Source organism: Micromesistius poutassou (genome assembly GCF_964030765.1).
Source record: "Micromesistius poutassou genome assembly, chromosome: 17".
Classification (NCBI taxonomy): Eukaryota; Metazoa; Chordata; class Actinopteri; order Gadiformes; family Gadidae; genus Micromesistius; species Micromesistius poutassou.
This window is the reverse complement of record NC_140287.1, coordinates 9,293,859-9,320,806: the sequence shown is the minus strand read 5'-3', so window position 1 is coordinate 9,320,806 and position 26,948 is coordinate 9,293,859. Positions and strand designations below refer to the sequence as shown.

At 48.4% G+C, this 26,948-nt stretch overlaps 1 protein-coding gene across 2 annotated transcripts; it reads left to right on the top strand.

Moving 5' to 3' along the window:
* Positions 1–203: 203 nt before the first annotated feature.
* On the top strand, positions 204–20,161 carry LOC311362095 (G patch domain-containing protein 2-like). 2 transcript variants are annotated; one of them, XM_084481902.1, is made up of 10 exons: positions 204–231; positions 1,179–1,913; positions 6,733–6,794; positions 7,347–7,511; positions 7,891–7,970; positions 8,074–8,138; positions 8,232–8,271; positions 8,380–8,471; positions 14,118–14,203; positions 19,524–20,160. In XM_084481902.1, the coding sequence occupies exons 2-10, from the start codon at positions 1,186–1,188 to the stop codon at positions 19,703–19,705; spliced, it is 1,500 nt and encodes a 499-aa protein (XP_084338028.1). In that variant the 5' UTR covers positions 204–231; positions 1,179–1,185; the 3' UTR covers positions 19,706–20,160. The 2 variants fall into 2 exon arrangements, with proteins under 2 accessions (XP_084338028.1, XP_084338029.1); XM_084481903.1 differs by lacking the exons at positions 8,074–8,138; positions 8,232–8,271 and having other exon boundaries at positions 19,524–20,161.
* The last annotated feature ends 6,787 nt before the right edge of the window (positions 20,162–26,948 follow it).

Below are 26,948 nucleotides of genomic sequence, written 5' to 3'. Positions count from 1 at the left end.
GACGCCTTTGGCCGTCAGTACAAACACATGATATTCCTAACTTAGTCAATTGAACATTAGTTTGATCAGTATTATATAAAAAATAGCTCTAACAGCGAACTCTGTTACTTCCTGGTTGTTTGGGAAGACAAATGACAGCTAGGCGGAAGTTACTTCATGTGTTGACATTGGACCGGAAGTACGTGTACGGCTACAGCTGGGAAGAAAACAAAACAGTCCGAGCTGCGACTGGTGAGTGGATGCGGAACCCCTGTTTTTCTATCTATATCACCTCACATTACTTCCCGTATCGCGAGTGTTGTCGAATATTTAGTTTATTCCCAACGTTGTAAATCAACGCACGTCACCGAAACGTAGAATTCACGAACGTTACACGGGGTTGCAGTCACGCTCGTGCTGACATCACGTGTTGTCGTGTTATGTAACCGTCTGCTGCTCACGAGAGCATAACAAACCCCCTCGCGCCGTCGTCCGGATTCACGTGCATTCAGCTGCGTCGTTTTATGCGGCGGTTTCCCTCTGAGGTCCGCAATGCTTTGAATATGCAACGACTCGGGACGACAACAAATGTCCGTCCATTGCAGTCGTTTCCCCCTTATTACGTAAGCCAGTCCCTCACTGTGCTCTGTCGTGTTTTCCCCCCAGTGTCTCCTCTACGGTATCCACGTCTGTGACACAGAAATTACACTAACAAAGCGTTTCGCTTGGTTATTGTGAAACGTTTATTAAGGTTTATTGGGATTCTGTCCCGAGACACGATCACAATACACGTGTTACACAGACTAACACACTGACCCTTTCACCAAGAAGCTGTCAATGCAGTCATAACATACTAGTTCATTTGCCCTTGATTACTGTGAGCGAGTGTTAATGTGATACCCTCCATTTTTTCCTATTGACCAGTATGTTTACTCTCTGGCATCAGCTTCTTTGTTTAATTTCTTATGCATCACCAACGTTATTGCTCTCTGTACTCCTCGTCTTTGTTTCGTTTCTGATACAGAACGATAGTGTCTGGGCTCCTCTTCTTTGTCTAGTACCTTATAGAGAACCAGCATGTTGTCAGAGCTCCCTTGAAAAAGAGGCTAAAGGTCTCAATGGGACTCACCTGGATAAATAAAGGTTAAATAAAAATAAAATAAAATGTTTACTCCCTGGACTCCTGTTGTTTGTTTCAGCGGCGTGATGGATGAGCTGGTGCACGACCTGGTGTCTGCGCTGGAGCAAACCTCTGAGCAGAACAACCTCGGCCACTTGTGGAAGGAGATGGTCCTCAGCCCGCTGCGGCGGCAGCGCAGGCAGATCCGCCGCCGCAGGGACCGCAAGCGCCGCTGCAACCCCTCCCTGCACCTCCTGCAGCTCCGGCGCTGCCTGAGCGCGGCCTCCGACTCCAGCCTGGACGAGGGCGCCAAGGACTGCAGGGGGAGTTCCACTAGAGCGCCGTCCACCACCACCACCACCACCACCACCGCCTCCGTCTCCGCTGCCAACTACAGCGACTCTGACGACATGGTGGTGACCCACCGCTGGCACTCCTTCACCAGGGACCCGGTGCGGTCCAGACAGCACTCCTGGCCGGAGTCGGACTCCTTCACCGAGGGCACCCCGGGACGCCCGCTCCGGAGGCGTCGGAAGGTGAAGCGCATGACCTCCGACGTGATGTTCCGGCTGCAGCGGACGCTGAAGGTGTCCGGCGTGGAGGGAGAGGCGGCGTTCAGACACAGGTCATCGTCCAAGAAGAAGCAGCAGAGGCTCTCAGGGATGAAGAAGGGGGTGTCCGCTGGCTGGAGCCGGGCGAACGTGAACCTCCAGGCGGAGGGAGTGGGTCTCCTGGCCACCGAGTGCTGGAAGGATAAGATCATACTGGAGGCCCAGGAGCAGAGAGACGCGTCGGACGAGAGCATGTCTGAAGGGTAAGGTCTTTAAAGGCTGTAGGAAGGGAAAACAGCAGGCTTGGGAATGCGTATTGGGAACTTTACATTTACATTTAGGGCATTTGGCAGATGCTTTTATCCAAAGCGACTTACAATAAGTGCATTTGTAAGAAGAAAGAGAAACAACAATATATCGCTTTCAGTACAGTAAGGATATTCATAGAACCAATCAAACCAACCAAACAATTGCTAGGTTAACCCATTCCCCGTTGCTACACAATTCTAAGTACTATATTTAAGTGCAAGGACATACAACATATAATAAGTGCGTACAATAAGTAAGTGCCACTTTGATAGCTCAAATCCCAAAAAATGTAAAATGTAAACAAATGTGTGTGACTTGGTCTGTAGCGACACTTTAATGCATTTGTAAATATAACAAAGATCAATTTATCACTTGTCTCGATTATAAAAAAGACAATGTTTGTGGATTTATCTTACAAATTGTTTTACAATTTTGAAACAAAAGAGATATCTACCTGTCCATGGTAAAAGCGCTACACCGTTAGATGTCTGAAAACGCTGTCTGAAAGCTCCTCTCCCCCTGTGCATGGAAAGTTACTCAAGGCAGTTAAACCCATGATATAAAAGTCACGTGCATAACTAGTATCAGACAGTAGCAATTAAATAGGGTCGACATTTAGGATGATCTACACTGCCTGTCTTCATCTAGCCAGTTAACAATGTTCAGTGTGTCCTCATCTTAACCAAAAAATGTATGGCAATCATGCCACTCCGCTTTAAAGTATTGAGTTGACATTAAAAATGAATGATATCGTCCCTTTATCCCCGTCTCCAGTAGCGCTGGTGATCACCAGGGAGGGATCTTTGATACTTGTGCCTCGGGGCATCAGGCAGCTCATTATAACCTTTCCAGATATATTGTCACAAATAAATAAGTGACTCGCAGTGCTATTGATTGGCTTTGAAATGAATTTCTCACACAGGCTAGGTTAATTAAAGTTGTGCCTGTCCCGGAATCCCATAATGGTGTCTCCCATGTGTGCATTTGATTAATCAACTATAAATATTACTGAGTCTTTTGGCAGCAGGTGACACTGGAATACTGTGGAGTGCAAATACTTGAGCTGAGGACTGTGGACCCAAAGCATTGAAGTCTGTACAGTATTAGGACGTATAGAGATACAGAATAAAGATGTCAATGAGCAGAATGTAACGTAGAGTAGGTAAAACAGTGTCTGATAGCCCTTGATACAGTGGTATTCTTCCTCTGGCGTCCCTTTAAGAAGTCTCCCATCGGCGGCCTACAGAAGGCCTGACATCCTTTGGCTTAATTTGTGCTGACCTCCATGGCCCCTTAACAGTGCTTGTTTTTTTACTTTATGGAAAAATCAATAGCCGTTCTGACAGAAAACAGCTCCGGAGAAGAAATAAATGGGAACACCGTGGCACGCTGTCAATCATTTCTCCCTTCTAACACGGCGCCCTCGCTCGCGATGCTGCTCAGTAGACTGCCACACTACCGAGGGCTGAACAGTCTGGCCTAATGCTTAAGCCCTCATCCAGCCAAAGGATATGGAGAAACGGGACGGGGGGGGGGTGTGATGAGAGGTTGACAGTGGTAAAACAGCAACACAGAGAATCCAATAGCGCACAGCCCATTTGAAGTCGGGCTCAGTAGCTGTTGCTGAAAATGCCTTTTAACCACTGCAGATCTCTATTCATCCCATTAACCTTTTTGTATGATGCGTCTGGTCTTTTTAAAAACGTCCCCCTCGCCTCAAGGTCACTGCTCATATGTGCACATTGGGCAGGTTTTTTTTCGTTCATTATTTTTTTTTTTGCTTTAGCCACCCAAGTGGATGGCGAGCAGATGTTTGCTGCTCCAGCTGGCCCCCACATCCTTGATTAGACTTGCCCCGGCCGGCTGGCAGATAGTCCACCTGGCACACAGGATGGCCCGGGCAAAGCAGGCCTCACCTGTGGGCAGACGTCCTCCACGGCTCAGCCTCCGTCTCCAGCTGTGCGTTGTTACGGCGACGCTGCCTACACAATCCACTGCCGCAGAGAAAAACAAAAACAAAGGCTTTGTGTGTGATTTGCTCTCACGCCCGGCCTCGTCGCTTTGTAATTTCTATTTTGAAAAAAACTCTGAGGACTTTTTGGTAAAGCTGTGCACCATTTGCTGAAGTTCATTTTCATAAATCTCTGAGACTAATCCAATTACTGGAGCTCGGGGAGGGTGGGATAACCTTATAATCAGACGCCCATAGAAGAGGGCATGGATTTGAGTTGGGGCGGCTTGTTTGAAGAGCCCACAGATCCATTGTTATCAGCACTTTGCTCCCCCCCCCCATCTCAGGCCTTTCTTTATTCTCCCGCAGAATGAGCCTGGGCTCAATAAATGGCGGCAGGCCCATAATCTCTGTGCAAACTGGTCTGCCTCTCCCAGGAGCTGGGGATTATATCCTAATGATTAGTGCTCATCTGGATACTGTGTTTTCCTTCACCTCGCTGCCTTGTGTAGAAACAATGCTGCCTCGTGGAAAATTGATTGGTTCTGCCCCTTAAAAATAGGGGGTCTGCAGTCTAGATCTAGTTTCTTGCCCTTGTTTTCCACCATGGACATGTGGCATATTAACTAATTAAGACGTAACAGAGATAGGTTGCCTTATTTTTCTGCAATGGGTGAAAGAATGATTCTTCTGAAGGGCTTGTGGCTTATATCTGGGTAAGCTGTGAACACACATTGAAAGGATACCTTCTTAGGGAAGTACTGCAGCCAAACAGCCAGTTGTTTGCCCGCTGTTCTTGTCAAAGGTCACTATCGCGGGGCGAGAAGAGGTGTTTCTTTTTGGTTTCAAGAAAAATGGGTGCCTCAATTATTCATGGCATTAATTAGGGAGTACTTAATGGAAACGGTCTCCAATCGGCCCTGGGCAGCTTCCAGCGACACCACATTACACCGTTAATACAGATAAATACTTAATGGCTGTCTCTAATTAATTGTTTATACCTGTGATTCCTTTTCAAACTTCAGCTTGAATCACCCCCTGTGAGAAAAAGGAAAACAAAGCAACACAAAGCAACGCAAAGCACAAACAGATCACTCAGTTAAACGGCAAACAAAGGCAAAGGGGGGGAAAGTAATTCATGCCATGCCTGTTGTGGTGCGAAGAGTCAACACCTCATCGGGGAAACGTCACGAAAGTGTGCGGTTAACTTCCATCGCTGTGGCACCGCCTGCGTGCTCAAGTGGTTGAGTGATGGAGGGGACGGGCTGTGAAACGTAGCTGAGAGCCTGAGGGGTCCATTTCTGCTCGGTATAGATTGAGCTGGCTTGTGCCCTCTACGGAGGGAGCGCGGGGGGGCTGTGAGCAGCAGATGCAGGGGCTAAGTGTCCAGAGGTTGGGGACAGCTGAGCGGAGGCCTGGGGAATCAGTCTGGAGCAGGGGGCTGTTTTTGCTGAAGGGGTTGTCGGTGGGGGGGCGGTGGGGGTCCAGGACTTCTTATTACATCTTCCATATTCCCCAGAGAGGCCTGGTCCCTCACACATCTGCCTGTGCTGTATCTGAGGGGAGATGATTCAGGAACCATCTGGCTGGCATACCCTCCCTTCCCCAGCCTGGTCTGATCCAGACAACGTCTGTGCGTCTTGACAATATGGCAAAGCACCTTATCAGCTCTGATATGACCCTGGCCACCTCTCCCTCCACCGTAGCCAAGGTCAAAGCTGATCAACGCAAAGGAAAACGCAAAGCAGGCATCAGCACCACCCCACCACCTAATGGAAAACGCACTGCTCTCCAGATGGGCTTCAGTTGCTTTCGCCCGCCTCGTCCTCAAACGCAGTACATTAAGACCCGCAAAATATTGTGGCTAGAATTTGTCCATGTGTCATTCAAATATATATGTATAAAAAAAGAAGGAAACTCGTCAAACCAATGGCAAAAATTATTTAAACTTCCCAAAATGTTTGTATACATAATTAAACAAACAACCTCCCCACTCCTGTCTCGTATGACCTTCAATGACCACATCTCCGGGCCCTGCGTATCTGTGTTAAGACCAGAGCCAGGGCGACACCAGGGGGTCCGTCTGGAGTGGCAGAGGCCCCCACTGAGTGTTTTGGCGGGGGGAGTCCGCCCGGGGTGTGTGGGGGGTCGGGAGCAGGGAGGGCCAGTGAAAGAGCAGTGCAGGAGCAGCGGCAGCAGCCTAACACAGCAGATGTTGTCCAGTTGTTGTGAGGAGGCGCGTCTGGTGGGTTCCCCCTGTGTGTGTGTGTGTGTGTGTGTGTGTGTCTGTGGGGGGTGGGGTGGGGACCCCCAAAGGGAGGGGGGGTGGGAGTGAAACGGGCTACGCTCTCTGCTGTCATCCTCCACAACGCGGGCTCCAGTATATTGGAGCTGACAGCGGAGGATATTCAATTAGATTGTGCATGTCACTCAGTGGCCTGCGACAGCGCTGCGCCCGGCCTTTTGTGCTCCGCCGTCGAAGCCGGGGAGGAGCGGAGCAGCACTCTGTCTTTTTGTGTCGTTCTCCATTTACGTCGACCTCTACCTCTGCTCTTATACGTTTGCTTTGTTTTTTTTTTTGCCCCCTTCTAATTGAATGTTTCATGTTGTATGCTGACATTGTGGAGCACTGTAGAGCTGTATCTCACAGTGTTCGGTTACGTACGCCACACGGAAACGTCTGACCTCGAAGCCGAGACATTTGGAAATTGTACCGCAAACCAAATTCATTTGTAACCTTAGACAGCATAATGTAACATAACCTTTATAATGTAACAATGCATGTTGGTTGTAATTGTTATTATTGTTATCTTCTTTTGCAGTGAAACTAGCAGTATATGCAGCAGTGACCCTGGCCTGTTCACCAACGATGAGGGAAGACAAGGTGCCTTATTATTTTAAATATTTTACCTATATCTGTGTAATTAAAAATCAGTGTTTTCTGTTCAGCAGCATTGCAGCGTTAGATATCATGTCATACCCATCAGCCTACATGCGTTTCCAATGGTATTGTATTGTAATGTAAATATGAGCGGTACAACTATACTAATACAACTATACTTCCATAAAAGTAACCCTGGAACAAGGCTGGGTTGGGGGAGTTCCGATACAATGAGTTTCGGTTGCTGGGCGCCCAGGCGACTCTAATAAGACGTTGTCATGTCGTGCTAATGAGCGCTGAAGCCTTTGCTAATCTCATTAGCTGTGGTGGGGCCAGGCGGCCGCTGATTTAACAGTTGTCACTACACCTTGACTGTGAGAGGCATGGCTTCCTGCATGCGCTCCGCTGACTGACAGGCCCGAGCAGAGCATGCTGTCTGGGGAGGGCGCTGCGGGCGGACGCTGAGCGCAGCCAGCAGCGTTCAGCCCTGTCTGCCAGGGTGGATGAACATGTGCACCCTGCCAAGTGATCCCATTATCCCCTCTTTGTGTGCAGGTGACGACGAGCAGAGTGACTGGTTCTTTGAGGGCGACTGCGGCGCGGGGCCCAGTGTGGCGGGTCTGATGCCCGGCTGGGACTCGGACAGCTCCCTGGGCCTGGAGGGCGAGCGGCCCCCGTCCAGGCGCACGTTCTTGCAGCCTGCACGGCCCTCCCAGCGAGGTGGGGATGGGTGTCTCACTGCTCTCTCTCTCTCTCATTCTCGCTCTCTCTGACTCTCACGCTCTCTCACAATTCAAAAGAGCTTTATTGGCATGGAAAAAAAAACATTTACATTGCCAAAGCACTTAAAAAATGAAACAATGGAAAACAGCTAAGTACTATAAAAAGGTGAAATATAAACTACCAGTAAAAGTAGACAGTAGAAAGGGAGTGAGTTAATCAAACTGTATCCCGGAATTGGGAGATGGAATCAATCTCTCTCTCTCTTGCTCTCGCCCTCACTCACACTCACACTCTCTCCTCCCCATACACTCTTAGTGTCTTATCAGAGAGTGTTTTGAAGTGAGGGAGTGTAAGGTTCTAATGTACTGTGTTGCAGGGATCCAAGCTCGCCTCAACCAGCTGCCAGGCGTTTCTGGCCGCTGCATCAGGAAGGGCTGCAGGCGGATCCTCACCAAGGTAAAAGCGCGGCGGAGCGGCTGATTTATCAACATGGGAGATCTGTGTAGACTGAGCACCGCTTGGGTTTAACATTCCCTTTACTTTGATTTGTGATTCACAGGGTAACAGCATGCCAATGTTTGTGGACAGAATGAAGCACTTGTCTCACAATCCTTATCAGAGAGAGTAAGAGACATTATCTTGTTTTAAAGATGAATTCATGATTCAGTGTTTTAATTTTAGAAGCTTAACTAACCGAACAGTTACACCTCTTTGTAGTTTCCGGGCACTTTCCTATGGAAACCGAGAGCGCAGCCAGGTATCATACAATATTGTTCTTTTATATATTTTTTGCATCCTAAATGTATTTATTCCCCAAAGAACGGGACGAGGAATCCCTAAAAACCTTTCCGTTTGCCTTTCCTAGTTCAACTCCCTGCGCTCATTACCGGTGTACCCCATTGACATGGGGCCAGGGAACTGTCACCGTGGATGTTCCTCCTCAGTGTGCAGGAACAGGTGAGGGGCCCGCACTGTCGTTCTCATGTTGTACATCTTCCTCCTCAAGGGCCTATCGGAGACACAAAGGTCTATTCGATTGAAGCTCAATATATTGATAGAGAAATCGGTGGCCAACTCACTTAAATGGTCTGTTACAGGGCAGTGCATGCTTTGAACTGCCCTGACCTGTGTCAACGTTTGTGCCTCAGAGACAGCGTGTGTGTGGGTGTTCATGGAACGACACAGGTACGTGGTAGAGGCGGGTGCCTGTGGTTCACAACCCCCCCTTTCAAGTCTCTACTTGACTGCTGCTTGAATGGTTCTTAGGGTAGTCATGTGAGAGGTCCTAAATTAGTCACATTCTCTCGTGTTTCTGAGGATATCAGTGAGGGGGGGATTTTGACATTGTGGGCTTTGATTCTCCCTACCTGTCAGAGGGGTGATCAAACGGGTATTGGTTTGTAAAGAAACCGGATCAGGATCTGGGGTCTACATTCTGACACACGCAGGTGCACTACATCACTTATTTTATGGATGGATGGTGAGTTTAGATTTAAATGTGAATTTAAAAGTGTAGAATTCATAACCTCAAGTATTCCACTGACTGAAGTGATCTATTGCTTAAATATATCTATCTATCTATATCATGTGAATACTTGAGGTTATGAATTCTACACTTTTAAAATCACATTTATAAAACGGTTACCTAAGTATGGCGAAATGAAAGTCATAGACACCCTCAATTTTGAAAAAGCGAGAAAGTCTGAAAATCTTTTTAGTTTTTTAACGAATACAAAAAAGTAGTCAATCCTGGCTGCCTGCTAAGTGCACGGCGGTTGCTATGCAACACACTGTAGCGTCCTTCAAAGAGAAAGTTAGAGACGGTAGCTTGGTTCGCCGGCAATTTAGCCTACTATTGAGTTCACTCACCGTGTGCCTATTGCTTTACAACATTTCCACCCTCTCCAGCAATCAACATATTTTTTGGCTTCAGTGAACTATGCTATTGCTTTTATATATAAATAAACAACAGTTCAAGTTAGCCGCGGATTGATACTGAACTCTATAAACTGAATGGGCGTCATAGCTGTGTGTATACGCTCAATATACAACAGTTGGGAACCAATCAGATCGCTTTAAGCCACCCGTTTTATAAAGATGGATAGATACTTTAATGTCCCAAAGGGCAATTTTTCTTGGACTCAGCTGCATACAAAGCACAATGAAAAACACAGCACAGTACAGACATACAGCATAGATAAACACACAACAGACTGAACATAGTTTTACAGAACAGACAATCCCCCCTCCCCCCATATTGCACACATCCCATAACTATCATCACCATGGTATACCATTGCACAGTTCCTACTGCCTTAGGCAGTCTCATTTAAAAGTTTGATCGAAGAAGGCACAAATGACTTGCATATAAATATAAATCTATACATATAAATGTACTGTACATACACATGCACAAACATTTAAGTCATGAGTGATGTGAAGACTTGTCGTGTGCGCTGGCAGTGTGGCGTTCGCCACTTATTGAAAGAGTCCAATAGTTTCCAAGGTCACTAAACATCCGGATCTGGATTCTATCTCTCCGGAACAGAGTTGCAAGGCTGATTCAAATCCCAGCATTTTTTTGCACAACTGCAGAGGGATAAAAAATTTAACAAAAGTTTATCCATAAGATGTCGGTCAAAGCCTTCCACGGCTCCAAGTCATCCCGGAGAACTGTGGGCATGGCGCTGGGAGCCTCCGAGATGCCGTCAGTGCAGCCCCCTCTCGGCCCCAAGACTGGGGGGCTCCCCCTATATTGTTTCCACTGTGCCTATTTATGGTGCATTTTTAATTTTGTTTCAAGCTCCCCTCCCTCGCTCACTCTCTCTCTCTCCTGGGTGATTTCACAGGGCGCTCCACCGTTTCCTTGATGAGGGGCATCAACACAACGCCTCTGAAACCGAGCCCCCACTTCTTAGCCGCTTTCTTTTTTTCTAAACTGGCCCTTTCTTCTCCACCTGAAAGGTTCCTTCAGATTCCAGTCTGAGGCATTGTGAATACTAATTTCTCTCTATTAAAAAGCCCTCATATCCCTACCATGCTCTCATTTGAATGGCGGACTCGGGGGAGGCCTCTTAATTCCTTTATAGCGGGGATTCAAGACCCCTCACTTCAAAAAGTATAAATCATACTCCCAAATGAACCGGGCAGGGGAGGAGGGGAGGCGGGGGCTGACGAGAGAGAGCCTTCTGATGTGTCCCGTCGGACGGCTCCGTCTGAATCTATTTCCCTGAGCTGCTGAAAGCCAGCCTCCCGACGGGCTCTCTCCGTCTCCATGACCCGGCACTGCATGCAGTGCACCCAGGAACCCTTCCTCCTGTAGCCGCGTGGTCAAGTCTCTCTCTGAGGGAGACGCCACAGACGCACACACACAAACGTTGACGCGCAGACGCACACCTGTGAAGAGGCTCATGCGTGAAGAAACACGGACACGTGTAGCGCGTTTAATTTATTGAGTGCGTTAACGATTGCGTCTAAATCACACCCTGAGCAGTGATGGTGTTATTTTCTTGCTACAGCCCTCCCACAGCAAATTTTAAAATGGCCGCTATCGATTCAATATGTTTTCATTTCTTTAGAAAAACTTATCCACGCAATCGATTTTTTATTTTTTTATTTTCTCCCCCTTTTTTCTGGTAGCACTTGAGCTTCCATACATCTGACTTTTCTTTATTGCCAAACACCCTTCAGAGAAAAGTGTTTTCACTGTGGGCTAGGAGTACGCATTAATCTTGTATCGCAGCCGGTTTGAAATGATACTGTATTAATAAAAGCTGTCATCTCCTGTTTGGCGGGAGTTGACGGCAACAATCACAGATTTGATGTTAAGTGATAAAGGCTGCGCGGGGCTGTGAGCTATTTATCCTGGTACGGGCGTGTGAATAGACACAGCGCTTTGTGGGATTTGGCTTTAATGCCCGCGGCCGGTGGACATGTTAAAATGCATAACCGCCTCCCCCTCTGAGCCCGCCAGGAGCAGCCTTTATCTATTGACGTATTTATTTCTAAATGACATTTGCACCGTGAGATAAATCATCGTCCTAGCTCCGCGCCCTGCCCTGTTTTCATTTTAATTGTGAGATCTCGGTGTCAGCGGTTAGTATATTGGTGTGAGTGGCCTATTGATTATTGATTTGCTGCGATTGATCATGCTCCCAGGGGACCCTAATCCTTTCTTATTCATTTGAATACCTCTATTAATCTTGAGATCCTGCTTTCACCCGCAGCGCCGTGTAACCTAATGAAAATAGATGGCAGTTTGGTAACCGAGGCAACCTGCTCGTCTTTTGATTTATTATTTTTAATTGATATATCTGCTTTTGGATGTGGCTGGCCTGGATTACAATTGACCCTGTGTCAGGGCCGTTTTACTCCCTACCCTGAGGGACCATGCTGGGTTTTTTGAAGTGGCTGGCGTGACCTGAAAAATCCATCTTGCAGACATTTTCTCTTCATTGTCCTTGCACCTGTGATGGCATTCTGCCCTCCTCGCTGGGTCCATTCTTTAGTTTTTGGGGTGGTTTTCTTTGCTTCTGTTGCTGCTGCCCATTCCGTATTTATACGGGCATGATCAGACAGACATATCAACAGATGTTTCAGACTCGTCCATGCAGTGAATCGAGAATAAGTGGCAGATGATAAATAATCATAATACAAAAACATGGAGGATTAGTTTTTATGTTGCATAGGCTCAATTGGAATCCACTATAAGGCTTATAAAACCCTTTGGGTCCGAGCTGGAGATAAATGGTGGTGTTTTTCCTTGGCTAATGAGCCGGATGATGGTATTCTAATGTTTGATTAGCACAGTGCTACGTTCCACAACCAAATGCTGGTGGCCCCACAGGTCTCTCTGTCTCTCTCTCTCTCTCTCTCTCTCTCTCTCTCTCTGAGTGGGCGTGTCCCTGCCGCTGCAGAGGCCCCAGAGCACTGCGGCAGTCAGTGTTAGCGGGAGTTGCCAAGGCGGCACGACGCTCCCCCACACATTAAGACCAAATGCAGCAGGGTATTACTTTTAATACCGCGCGCCTAGTGAAATAATGCCACGTTTAAACACCATTGATTTTGGAATTAAAAAGTTAGTTTGCAGAGATTTACTGTGGGGAGTTCAGCGTCTGAGCTCTTTATCAGGGGTGCCCAAATGGCTGGTTATGTGCCTGTCGGACAGAGGCGCGATTGAGGGATCGATAGCCCTGTGATTTACTAACTGGAGTACAGGTAATCAATAAGTATAAAAGTAAATGAAATATGCATTACTAGGATTTTATTAGAGAGGGGTAACAGGGGGAGAATAACGGTCAGGCCATTTCTTTTTATATCTATTGATTATACAACATAGTAGACTTCGCTCAGTGCTGGCCCCACCCAGGTCCTCAGAAGCCGCTGTGGCACGCTCCGCCCCGCCCTGTAATTTATGGCCTTCGGGGTCATGTGACACGCAGCCCTGTTAAAAAGGTTGCCCTGACAGGTTCCTATCTGAGCACACACACGCGTACATGTTTCGGTGTGAGTTTTATGTAGCCAGCAGAGCAGGAAGAGCCGTGTTGTCCTCACGGAAAAGCTTCTGTTATGGCTGTTCTGTTATATTTGCAGTCTGTCAAGAGCCTCTCCTCTCGCCGGTTAGCCTGCTGGTCATTGTTTGGACACACCGTCTGATATCGTCTTGTGTTCTGCTAAACTGCTCAACGGTGTGTTCGACAGTGCACGCCAGGCAGAACATGCGTTCGCTGTGCCTCGGTTGTGTTGTGTTGTGTCTTCCATCCCTCTCCTTTCTTTAAATATATATTCTGGAGTTCACTCACACAGACACTTAACCATATGCTCCCCCTGTCTGAACCCCACCTCCCTCCCTCCTCCTCCCTCCCTCCTCCTCCCCCTCCTCCTCCTCCAACCGTCCACACAGACAGACATAAATACACGGAGCAGTCGATCACATTGCCTCGCGCTACCCCCAGCCATGAAAGAGACCTTGACCTTAACTTTACATCTCAGTGGGCCGGGCTGTGTGGAGGCGCTGCGTGGGGGGGGACGGGGGTCTCCTGACATGTGTGCGATGGAGCAGGTGTAATTTGTTTATGTGGGCACATGGATGACATGGCCGCACAACAACAACACAACACACTGGGGTTTGTGTGTCCTCTCCCTTCATGCGCTGCCCTGTGTTTTAGTTTCAAGTCTTTTTTTCCTTTTTAATCCTTTTTCGTTTTTTGCAAAAACGTTTCTGTTGGCGTGATGACAATATAACGCGGTACACGTCTAACGTTGTAACGTGTACGTTGTGTGTACATTTACATTAACGGCATTTAGCAGCTGTTTTATCTAAAGCGCCTTGCAATAAGTACATTTGATAGAAGAAGGAGAAACAATATATCGCTGTCGGGACAGTAAGGATGTTCATAGAACCCAGTGCCAAGCAGCAATAATTGTTAGGTTAACCCCTGAATACAACACAGCTAGCTAGGATAAGATGCTACACAACTAAGTACTTTTTCTTTTTTTTATGGTGTAAAGAGGTATGGGCTGTGACTGCCCTCTGTGATCACTGCATTTGGGGAAATGCATGAAATGGGACTAATATTTGCTGTGCTCTCGTCTATCCCCAAGGCAGACGAACGTGCACGTGGGCCTGCTGTGCACTAGGGACATCAAGAGAAGGAGGAAGACCTCCAGCTTGTCCACCAGGATGTCAGGTACCAGTCCTCTACAGATACTACTGCACTCTGCTGTCTGCTATTGTCTTTCCATATTAGACATCCAGCCGACGTCACACTCAAATACTCAAGTCCAGTCCACTCAAATACTACTTTCACCCTATCCATTAGCAATTAAACCTTTTGGCAATATATTAATAATTCCAGACATGAGCTGGAATTAGTTCTGCTTATGTATTAATTGCCTTTTTCGATGCATTTATTTATTCATTTATGTATCCATCCATCCGGTAAAACATTTATAAACAGGCCATAAACCTCAGTTGAAACTATATGCAGAGTCCTGTGTTTGTTATAGCACAGCTACCTCCTTGTTGACAGCCTGTGTGGATTAACAGTCCGCATGGCTTACACGCACACACATGATTCACACATACACATACATGCACCACACGCACGCACGCACACACATGCATGAAGAAAGACACGCATACACATACACGCACATACATACACCCATACACACACATACACGCATACACATGCACCTATACACATGCATACATACATATACACGCACACACACACACATGCACATTCACACAAACACATACACATGCACGCACACACACCCATACACACACGCACGCACATACACACACATGCACACACACACACACACACACACACACACACACACACACACACACACACACACACACACACACACACACAGAGGCACATACATACACATACACATGCACACACCCACACATGCACGCATGCATGCGCACACACATGCACTGCTGCTGTCCTCCCATGTGACGCAAAGCCAGAAGGAGGCGTGTGACGGGGAGTGGACGCCATTGGAAGTGGCACTGGGAACAGCCTTTGCTTTGTCCGGTCGGCCGGTGGAGGCTGCCTTTTTTCATTAGACTGATGGCCCGGGGCCTTGTGTCTTCGCCGGATTGAAATCTGAATTGGTTTGTCCACCTTCCTTCTCCCAGAGTCCCCTCTCCGCACGCATCGCCACCGCAACCGCTTCTGTGTGTCATTTAAATAACAAATGCCGCTGGGTCCCTGATTTAGTGAGGGGAGCCGGCCTCTGATTTATATTAATATCGCCGCACACGGCACTGTTCCGGGGGTCCATCATTCATTTGGATAAAAGAGGTGGAATTTAAAAACAGCCAATGCTTTGCTGGGATACAGATTGCATCCATTTATTGCACTGAGTGATGGAGGGGCCGGCAACTCTGTCCTTCACCTCCCCAGCGCTCAACCACTTCCCATAAAACTAAAAAAAGATTCACCCCTGGCCCTTAAAGACCCCTCATATCCAACGCGCGCCATTTGGAAACGAGGGGTCCCTCGGCTGCAAGGATTGGTATCAAAAGAATCCCGTGGAATTAAGAACATAATTAACTGGTTATCGTCTCCGTATAAATAGAGCAATTGTTTACGATGTGTGGAAAAAACTAAATGTATAAAACGAACCAATCTTAATTCAAGTGGAAACACGTCAGTGGAAAACACTTGCAGAAACACCGTCTAAACCCCGGTATTCAATTTAATTTAAAGGCTCTGGTTTTTACTCACATTTCCTTGCCCCCAGTCCACTCTGATTTATCATAAACCGTGTGGACCTACGGACGCTGTCCTGTGTGTAGGTCTTCAGCGTGGCCGCACCAGCCCACTCCTTGGTAATTCACTTGACTGCTAGGAGACGCACACGTTCACACCGACAGGCTTTTATGGTCTGCTTACACGTGTACATGCTTTTCATTATTGTACTCATAACTACGGGGGCCGTGTTATAAACCTCATCCATGTCGTTTGAGTGTCGTTATCACACTAGTGCGGTATCTTATGTGGCTCATGCCAGCAGGAGAGAACATCCTTTTTTTGTTCCCACACTTTTAACCAACACGACATCCAACACTTGCTTGAGTTTCAACAGAGAAAGTGAGTGGTCGTGTGTGTGTGTGTGTGTGTGTGTGTCTGCGCGTGTGCGTGCGCGTTAGGGGTTGATTTGAAACTCTGCAATCAGGAGTGAAAATAGTCTGCGACCGTAGGTGTCTCCCAGAATTCCTTGGGGGATTGCTGAGGCGGTACCCAGCTGTTGCTTTTGTCTTCCTTCTTTAGCCTCTTAGCACTTCCCTCGCACTGCTGAACTAGCTGACAACGGAAAAAACATCAACAACGCGGGGGAAAAAAACCAAACAAGCCCAACTTATCAGGAAGGGTATCTGTTTGGATTAGATGACCATTCCACTTCTCAGCTTTAAATTGGCCATTTTCTGCTTTTCACACAAACATCAATCCAACGATGGAAGCCCACAGCAGGTTTTCACCTGGTAGAGCTTCAACTAAAGCATAGCTAGGATTATGCTTTATGTTTTAATCAGAGCAATAAGGGGAAGAAAGTTTATAATCAATTGACAAGCATTTGTAAACATTTATTAATGATTTATATAATTTGGTTAATATTTGTTTGTATAACACTGAATTAAAGTCACCTGGACTGACTCTCACGTGTGCACTAAACCCCTGTTCCTCCACTAATACTCCTGCTGTGTCGGTTGATAATAACCGAACTAGAACATGTTATTAATAAACACACGCCTGGAACTAGAATTCAAAGAGAACACAACCCATCCGCCGATCTAGATCGCCATCCATAAGGTCAACTGTATAATCATCCTCAGTCGGGAACCGACTAAAGCGAGATGCCCAGGGGGTAGCCAGGCTCTCTCCCCGGCTCTGCCAGCCTCCCTCTCCCTCGTTCTCCTCGTTCTCCTCCTCTTTGTGTCGGCGCTGCTGCCTGCCCGAGCGGGGGACGGCGGCGGCTGCGGTGGCGGCGGCGTGACGGATCACCTGTGTCGGAGGCCCCCCACCCCCACCCCCCCCCCGCGTGTTCCTGCCCGGCGGTCCGGCCCCCCCTCTCATTAATGCCCAGGCTGGTGTGAGGGCCCGCGTGGCAGCGCAAGACAAATAACGCCACCTCTCAACCATCACTTCTGCTGACAGAAATGCAGCCCACCGCACTATTCTGCCCTCGCCTGGATCCGCTCACCCCCTTCTCCCGTCCTTCAAACAGGGCCCCCCGCTCTACCTTCTCCCCCTCCTCCTCCTCCTCCTCCTCCTGTGGCTGGCTGCTACCGCCTGCCAGGTGGGGGGGGGGGGGGGCTTTCATGGTGGTGATGGCCGCCCGCTGGGGGCTAAGGTGAGCCCCAGGAAGTAGAGCGAGCCCCTGGATTCCTTTTTGTAACCACAGTTTGGCTTTTGTGTCTTCAAAACCAAAACAACATAAACAATGAGGAGAAAGTATTTTATGATTTATCATCATCAAGTCATTTATTTGAGGTTTTATTGCCTTCAGTGTGTTTTCTGTTGCGTCTCTTGGGCTCGATCTCTCTGGCAGGATTTAGGGTTATTATTGGCTTAGTTGGTCAGGTGCTGTACTCGTGACTACAGTGGCACGAGTACAACTGGAATTAAAAACCCTCCCACAAAGGGCTGTGATTTTGAATTTTCCAGTTGTCCACTAGGTAGGTAGGTAGGATGTGTGTGTGTGTGTGTGTGTGTGTGTGTGTGTGTGTGTGTGTGTGTGTGTGTGTGTGTGTGTGTGTGTGTGTGTGTGTGTGTGTGTGTGTGTGTGTGTGTGTGTGTGTGTGTGTGAGAGACCTGAGCGGGAGAGGAACACAAAGGCTAATCATTAAAGAGCCATTCAGCCCTGTTCATTTAAGTGTGGGAATCAGCAGGCCCATTACTGTCAATGTGTAATTAGCTGATTAATAAACGGAGGGGGGGGATTCTCCAGGAAGGCCAGTAATGATTGTTTTTAGAGAGCATCACATGAGGGCTTATTAAGACGCTAAAATGGCTCCATTCAGCCACCCATTACCGGCCCCCAATAAACCAACGCCGTAACCCCTCCCATGGACGGGAAATCTTTGCATCTTTAATGTCTTCATTGACCTTGGTGTTAAACAAATAAAACGCGGTCGATGTGGATATTTTGACCACAGGACGCAGTAATTCAGGCGAGGGCAAGCGGCTGATAATTGCATTACTGTGTTTTTATTTTTTTCAACGTGCATACGCTTCCTCGCTGTGTTCACGCGCTGCTTCTCAATGACCTTTATAGGGTAATGTTTATTCTTATTGACCCGCGTGTTCATCATCATTGTTATTAGTATGATAATAATCCATGACAGCGATCAGTGCTTTCTTGTGTCCTGTCATGTTAACCGTCCATCAATGACGCCTCTTTGAAAATATGATCATGTTTTCTATGGTTGATATATTTATGTAAATAAATATACTCAGAAAATGTTGACCTTTACAATTAGCAAAAATGTTAAAATAACGCATGTGAACACACGCATTCACTCTGATCACATGCAATTGCCTGTGATTGGATGAAATCTGACGTCCAGATTTCGGAATTTGGCAGCAGGTTTAGAGCGGAGACCTGGAATGGAGTGTTGGGTGAAAACCTCACCTACGGTTAGTCATCACTCCCTCAAGAAATATTAATCTATTATCTTGGCCACCAGATCAGTTTGGAGAAGAAGTCATCTGGAAAGAGGCACAAGCAGTTCTAATGGTTCAGGAGCGAGAGCACATGGCACTGAACACTGTAATGCCTAATCCTTCAGGACAGCCCAGAGCCAAAAGCTCCCTTCTCTTCGCCTGACCCTCTGCTTTGGGAAACGCTGAACCAATGTCTTGTGTGACCGCCACAAACGTTCTTTTGGGGTGGGGCGAGAATGGGAGAGATTAATTTAGCAGCACAAAGCAAAGTGAAACAACCAATAACAGCCATGAAAGCGGACGCGATTGTGTTGGAGATGTGGGGCGTCTGTGTGATTTCAAATTCTGTTCTGAAGTTGTGTTTCAGAGGTATCTTTTTAGACAACATTGTATATGGAAACAAAGGAAAGGAAACACGTTTTTGGATTCATATTGTGGCTTTGATATATGAAGTTATAAACCGAAGTCTCATTTAGCATGTTAGCTTTGGCTCAAACCTATACTGCCAATACTGCACCTCTCCGTCTTTTAACTGTGCTGATTGGCCTTTTTAATAACCGTGTCGTTAAGTGTTAAGGGGGCAAATTGGATTTGGCTCACTTGACCAAAACCTAATTTATTCTTAGCCTATTACAGGATTGTGCCAACGGTTTATTTCAATATTCATAAAACAGCCGCTCGTCTCAATGGTCATCAGTTTGATTTTCATTGCTATTGTGGAAATCCTTTGAAACTAAGTCAATCGTACAGGAATTAAATACCATTGTGTTGTTAATTATTATTGTTATGTGGCTGTTCCGCGTGCCCTCTTTCTGTACAGCGGACATCCTGTTCCACAGGGAGGAGCTGGGAGGAGAGGCGCATGCGGCCGTCCCACCACCAGAGGCTGAGGTTGCCGTGGAGGGCCCGGGGATGGGAGGGAGACCCGGGACCCCTGACCCACCGGACCTCCTCCCACTGCAGACCTCCTCGGAGCCCCGAGGGGAGCGGCTGGACAACTGAAGAGCCGGCCGCTGAGAGGACCCGGGTATACGACGCAAATAACTCAAACTGGAAAAGGCACTGTTCCGACGCGTTCGATTGGGGGATAGAGGTGTGAAACACCTTTTTTAAACACCAAAAAAAAAAAAAACACTTTTCATTTTTAAAGACATTATTGCACCATCTTCCCGTTTGTGACCAATACATAGATCCAAGTCGTTTTTTCGAGTTGTGTGTTTTAAGGAGCAGAAAATGTTAATGCAATCAAGGACCAGGTGAAGCCTCCCCATTACGTCCCCGTCCTCCTTGGAGGGGCCTCCTGAAGACCCAGGCAGCCAGACACGGGGCTCCGCAATCTCCGCACTCGACACACAGTCTGCAAGGCCCATCCGCTCCCACACAGACTCCCACATTTATGTCCTCTTTAGTAGGAGCCTGCGTTTATCAGTGGGGCCACTGGGGGGGGGGGGGGGGGGGGGGTGGTGGTGGTTGGTGAAGGATGGAAGGTGTGTGTGTGTGGTGGGGGGGGGCGGTGTTGCTCTGCTCTACTTTACATCAGCCAGTGAGCGGGACCAACGGGGGCTGTGTGTGTAGCTGCTTTAGCTCAGAGGTAGAAGAACCATCAAAAATGTTCCACCGGTACCTCATGCTGTTGGGGGGGGTTTTCGGGGGGGAGGCGGGGGATGTGAAGCGAGGCTGCCACCGGTGGCGCCACACAAAGTACAGGCCTCCTATTAGCATGGATTTGAAAAAGCGATGCCGGCTACAAAGTACTCATTAGCACAACACAGAGTGTGTGCCCGTCGCCCTCCCAGGGCCAGCCTCTTGTTCTCTCCGTTTACCTTCCATATTCAAATGACACACCTCCCGGCGTATTTACATTCGCGGCTGACGGGGAGCGCCTTTGAACAGTCCGTTTTTTTTTTAACAGCCTTGTTAAATCAGATGTTTTTTTTAGCGACAGAGCCGAGAGAGACACAGTGAGACGAACACACACACACACACTGCAGCACCAAATCACTGGATGATTCGTCGGCTGCGTGGTGGGACGTAGAAAGGTCTGTCCTGGTTCCTTATGTCCCATTGTAGTTGACCAGGAACGTGCCACAGTATAACAGTGCAACACGGTACACAGTGCAACGCTGCATGTTCTGATCAACTCTGATTCCTGTGTGTTGTGCCGGTGATGATGCATTACGATCCATTACGCATCGCATCTGTTTTAAACGCCCGATTTAAATGGGTGTCTGATATCCGTCAGCCGGTATCAGATGTGTAGATTGCCGTGAGTTATTGTTCTGCGACTGTCCTTCTGCGGCGGCTTTATGTGATCCTGTTACCGCAGAATGACATTTATAAATGCTGTGTGTGCACACTCCCCTAAACGGACGGCTCTCACGGAACATCCTGCCACGGGAGTCGGGGCCCGGGCGGCGTCCTGGCTATGGACCCCACCCTCTGGCTGCTAATTCCCAACGGGGCCCTGGGACCCAGGGGTCACCGCTCTCTAGGTAGCCCCGAGACAGACATCCGGAGGGCCATAGGAGTCGAGAGTAGCACAGTTTAACGCTTGTCATGTGAAAATCAGATTTTATACCCGTGTATGAAGTATCTATCCTGAACCTGCTCCGACTAAAACAAGGGTTGGCCGGTACGGGTCTGTGATCTCTCTCCTCCGCCTGATCCGTCACTCCGTGTTTCAGGGCCAGGTCATTGACAGGAAGGAAGTCAGATCGCCTCAGATTGAGTTTCGTCAGTCGGTGGTAATTAGCAGTCACCCTGACGGCTCCTCAGCCATAACCAAACGCCCCACCCAAAACGAATTTCCAGCGGCTGAGCGGGGGAAACGGGTTCCGTGTGCCGCCAGTCCATCGCCCCTCCCCCCCCCCCCAACCCCTACCCCCTCCTGTTACAGTTAAGGAATCCGACGGAGGCCCGTACCCCTCATATTTCATCCCAGGTAAAGATTACCTGTCAGACCCATGGGAGATGTATTGATCTGTTTTCCTTTTTCAGCCAGCAATCACCTGACAAAGGCAGCTAGGAGCCGAGTGAATGAGTGATGCCGCGGCCTGTCTCCTCACCCACTAGGCTGGGTGGAGGGTGGGGGTCTCCCAGTGTCCACAGATGGGTTAAGGGGAAAGCGCGGCGATGGATAATGTAGTCATAAACTCTGTTTGAACCTACTCTCTATGCAAGCAGGGTGGCCCCCCCCCCACCCCCCCTTCCCTCCAGGGGTCAGGGGGTCATGCGGGAATACGCTTTTTTTGTGTGTTTTTTTTTTGTCTCTCTTTCTTGTCTGTCGGGTTTGTTCCGTGTCGTCGCAACTGATGCAGGGAGCGCACGGAGAGGACAGTCTCTATGGTTCCTGCTGACAGATGAATGTGAGTCAGAACGGTTCAACTCGGCGTTACATTACAATAGTGATCTGGTGTGGTCCAAGTAATGCTCTCTGTCCCTCTCCCTCCCTCTCTCTCTCTCTGTACAAACAAGCCATGCATGGTATGTGGATTTCTGTCCGTATTTCAATGATTACAACTGTCGGTATTTCAATAATTACATTAATGACAATATGCATATATACTCTAATTTATATTTTTCTCTTGGCAGCTATAGGTGTAGTAGTCATGTTTTTGCCTTGTTCGATGATATGTCAAGATGCTGAATTTGTCCATGAAGCCATGCATTTTTAATTATCGTGCCACAGTAAAAGAAACCATGCGCATAGGATTTATGATGTGCTGCATAATTAGATCACCCATTGAGCAATTTAGATTTGGGAACATAAAATTAATCAATTCATCTCGGTGATAGATATACGGCACCACATATATCTCTCAAAGTTTTTAACCGTCATTTTTAATTTCATTACGTGGATTTAAATCCATCAGCCCCCCCCCCCCACCCCCCCCGCATATCGGGGGTGCCTAGGCAGCTATCCTGTTTGATATGTAGGAAAAATAGCATCTTATCTCCTTGGCTGTTATCTTAATATTTAATAGTGGTGGAATCATGCCTAATTGCTTTGCAAATGATTTAAAGAGGATTAGTGCTGCCTTAGAATGCGGGCGTGGTGTCACTAGATGTGAGATAGACATTACAATAGTGGGAATTCGATCAGACCTGCAGTGCAGGGCTTAAGCAGCTGTTTTCCATCATGGACAGCCAAAGCCTCTGTGAACATACTGGCTTTACCGGGATGAAACCCATGTTTTCTAAAGAGGCTGTGTACACTCCTGGGAGCGCTCTGTTTCAATGTGGGTATTTTCTTTGTAGGATCTCTCTTTTTTTTTTTAAAGATATTTTTTCATTTTATACATATTTTAATGTGAAATGTGTACATATATACGTCATGTCTTCTTGCCTATACAATAGGTTCTGTGTTTATAATACCTTTGTGTATCGTCAGTATTGACAGAAAGCCTACAGTATGCCTTTTGACATCCTCCTTATTCTAAATAAGGATTCTCTTACACTCAATATATATATATATCAACTTTGGTGTTCTTGTATTCTGTGACAAAAAATAATCCTTACATTTACAAGTAAAATCCTGTAATTTGGGGAATTCCCTTCACTATGTTTGCCTTGTTATTTTTTCCAGTTTATGTCTGGCTGTGGCCACAGCCAGACATAAACTGAAGACACCCACACGGGGGGGGGGGTGGGGGGGGGGCGGGTGCGGTTCCAGATGATTGTGTGTGGCTGCGGTGCGGGGGGGCCGGGCTGGAGGGGTTGGTGGTGGAAACACTCCCTTCAACCTGTGGAGATTATCAATAGATCCCTGTGTTGTTAATCTTGTGGCCGGTGGTTGATGTTGTGGAAGGCGGCAGTCACTCGGAGGCGCGCGCCACATGTTGTGAGAGTTGGGGAGCAATTCTCCCGGCGTCGCCGCTCGCATGCGGTCCAGAGTTACAAATCACATCATCAGCTGTCTGGGCACCCACAGCCACCTCTTCTCAGGGCCGGATTGATGGAGAAATGGAGGAAAAATCAATGGCTTCCTCTCATCTCAAAAAGAGCCACCTCTGTCATGTTGAGAAGTTTGATGTTCCCCCCCCCCCCCCACCCGCGTGAGTGCCAACACACACACACACACACACACACACACGCACACGGGCACACACACACAAACGGACACACACAAACGGACACACACGGCCACACAGGCAATCACACACTTGCTCTTTTTCTGTCCATTTATTTATATTTTCTTTTATACTCTGTCTCTGTCATATTATCTTACACTACTGAAAATTAGCAAAATGACTGCACTTGCAATACTGTTGCTGTATGTTATTTTCCATCAATCATTTGTGGAAAAGAATTGTGTGTCCAATCAATATTTACGTACAGCCTGGACAATTTGTCGTTATATGTACACAATAACAACAAGGATTACAGAACATGATGGCTAGGGTAGCCGATAGCGTTAAAAGCTATTGGGAAAAAATTGTGTAAAACTGCATTTGACCCCACTTTTGGTTACCATGGGCCCTTTGTAAACGGTACATCCAGAACAAAACCTCTGTGTAGAACAGATACGTTTCCTTCTCAAAAGGTGACCCTTTGACTAACGATAGTCAGATTATCCCTTAACTCAGCCATGCACGGTAAACCCCTCTGCGACCAAGCCCCCATCATCCGTCTGCTTTTATCAAACACTCAACAGCAGGAACTGTACAGTGTAAACTTTGGTGTTCACCGCTCGATGTCAAATGACCAAGCACCATGCCTCACGCCGTCCTTAATGGGGAAATTCAAATAACACCCATCAGCTGAATACAATATTCACACCAGAAGAGATAGCACTCTGGCTGACGTATCGTATGAAGTTCCTTTTTATTAAAGAGCCCAGATTTCCCCCCCCCCCCCCCCCCACCGTGTAGCGTTACAAGACGCCGCCACCGGGCGCAGAGCAGAGTGCGAAGCCCTGGGTGTAAAATTCCCCGTGTCGGAAGACCTTGCCCGTCCTATTCATCCAGGGCGCCATGCTCGTGGGCACTGTAGCGCGCGCCTCCATGAACGGAAGCAGATTCCGGGGCATCTGTGCTTGTCCCCGTTGCTTATCCGTGGTGTTTTACCTCTGTGCCATTCCTTTTCATTCCCCCTGGCACTCTAATCAGAGCGCTGTGAGCTTCAGTGGGTGAGGTACGCAGGAAGTTGTCTTTTCTGACAGCCAATAAAAACCTTATAATCTCCCTGATTCAAGTGGCCCATTTAGAAAAAAAAAAAGCTAACTAGTGCTATCACTCAGGGCCGCTCCCCGGCTGGCCGTCTTTATGTTTTTTTTCTTTAATGCCTTTTTTTATTTAATATATAGCCCCTGAAAAATGAGAGACTCCCGCTCGGCTGTGTAGATATTTTGTTGCTGATGATGCGCAACGAATTTCCATCACAGCTTTGTTTCCACCGGGTGAGCGGATAATCTTTTACTGCCCAGGGAGGGAGGGCAGCGCACCCATCAATCTCCCGGGCTTATGGCCACCGCACGGCCGCCTCAGCCATCCACACACAGCCACCGCCTCCACCACCTCCACCACCTCCACCACCACCAGCACCACCAGCACCACCAGCACCACTACACTTGGGGTCAGGAGTCGCCAGGGGCTGCGCACAACCCATCGGGGTCTCAGTGATGGACCCGTACCCCCACCCACTATGCCCCCCCCCCCCACCCCTCACCCCTCACCCCCACCTCATCCTGCGGAACGGCGGCTCTCCACTGTTCCATTACTCCTGTCATTGTTATTATGTCATTTTTCTAACAAGGCAGTCACGTCTCACAGAGCAGTAATGGCTCCCTGGCCCTGCGAAAACCATGTTTGCTGCCGCTGCTGCAGGACGAGCACAGCTGACACTAAACACCGCTCCCTCTCTCCCTCTCTCCCGCTCTCCTTCCACGCCCGAGGCCTCGTCCTTCCACCTCACCCCAGCGGAGTGTGCACTGGCTGTTGAAAAAGGGAAAAATTCTAACGAAGTCACGGTGCACGCGGTGGCGTTCTGCCCCGGCTGGCCCCTGGGGGGCCCCCACGCGGGCGCGGTGAGCCCTGGCAGTCAGGCAAGGATGCAGGCGTGCACCCCCCCCCCCCCCCCCTCCCAGAGCTCCACCCTATCCCATCCACCTCCCCCCCCCACCCACCCGCCTGCGTGTGCTGCAGCAGCAGCTCCTCCCGGGCCGAGGCGAGGGGCTGCTGCTGATTGACAATAATGAAAAGTGGCAGAATCGATGGGAGACAAGAGAGAGGTGCGTGTGTGAGATTTCTCCCCCACCCACCCTCCCCCGCACCCTCCCCCGCAGAGCTTCCAGTCACAGACCGGAGCCTCTGGCGCCACTCACCTGCCACGTCCCAGCAGCAGCTGGATCAGGGGCCTGTGACAGCGGCAGAGCACCGGGGAGAGTGGGAGGGATAGAGAGACACCAGGGTGCTCATTGCCACTGACAGGCTGGAAATGAAGCCTTTCCCGTGCACTTACAGTATGTACACATCTTGTTACCCGGCCCAACCTCACCGCGCCTCACTTCTGCTTCCACGGGATTCGTACCGACGCGGCGTGCAATGAACAGCCTTTCCCAGCTTATCCAACGACCCGGAAAATCACTCCCGCCTCAAACGGGAATGTGAGTGAATCCCAGGAATACGTGCGGTACACAAAGGAAAACTCCACGACAACAGCATGGATTCTCGCCAACATGCCCGGTGTACGGCAACCTCTCTTGAGCCAATTTAGAAAGTGCTTTCACATAGTGTTTAATTTCAGGGATAAAAATAGCCACTCACTGTGTGTGTGTGTGTGTGTGTGTGTGTGTGTGTGTGTGTGTGTGTGTGTGTGTGTGTGTGTGTGTGTGTGTGTGTGTGTGTGTGTGTGTGTGTGTGTGTGTGTGTGTGTGTGTGTGTGTGTGTGTGTCCTCAGGGCCGGGGGGGGATAGGGGGCATGTGTCGTGACAGCGGGGGCACTCCATTCTCTAATTGATCGGCAAAAGATGCACATGAAGAAGACGTTAAAGCAAAATGAAGTCATAACAGTGAATTGAGACATTTATTAGGTCGGGCGAAAGGCCTTCAGAAACGTTGAGATTGTTTATTGATTTTTGTGTTTTGGCTGGCTGCGCAAGAGTAATCACTTGTGCTACTGCTGCTACCGCTACCATGGACACTACGGTGGGACGCAGCCAAACACACTCTCACACACACACACACACACACACACACACACACACACACACACACACACACACACACACACACACACACACACACAC

What these genes read in the sequence shown, in the direction of transcription:
- LOC311362095 (XM_084481902.1), top strand. Translation starts at nt 1,186, where the DNA reads ATGGATGAGCTGGTGCACGACCTGGTGTCTGCGCTGGAGCAAACCTCT. An exon ending in CAACGATGAGGGAAGACAAG is followed by an intron (nt 6,795 to 7,346) that starts GTGCCTTATTAT and finishes CTTTGTGTGCAG; the next exon opens with GTGACGACGAGCAGAGTGAC. An exon ending in TCCTCAGTGTGCAGGAACAG is followed by an intron (nt 8,472 to 14,117) that starts GTGAGGGGCCCG and finishes TCTATCCCCAAG; the next exon opens with GCAGACGAACGTGCACGTGG.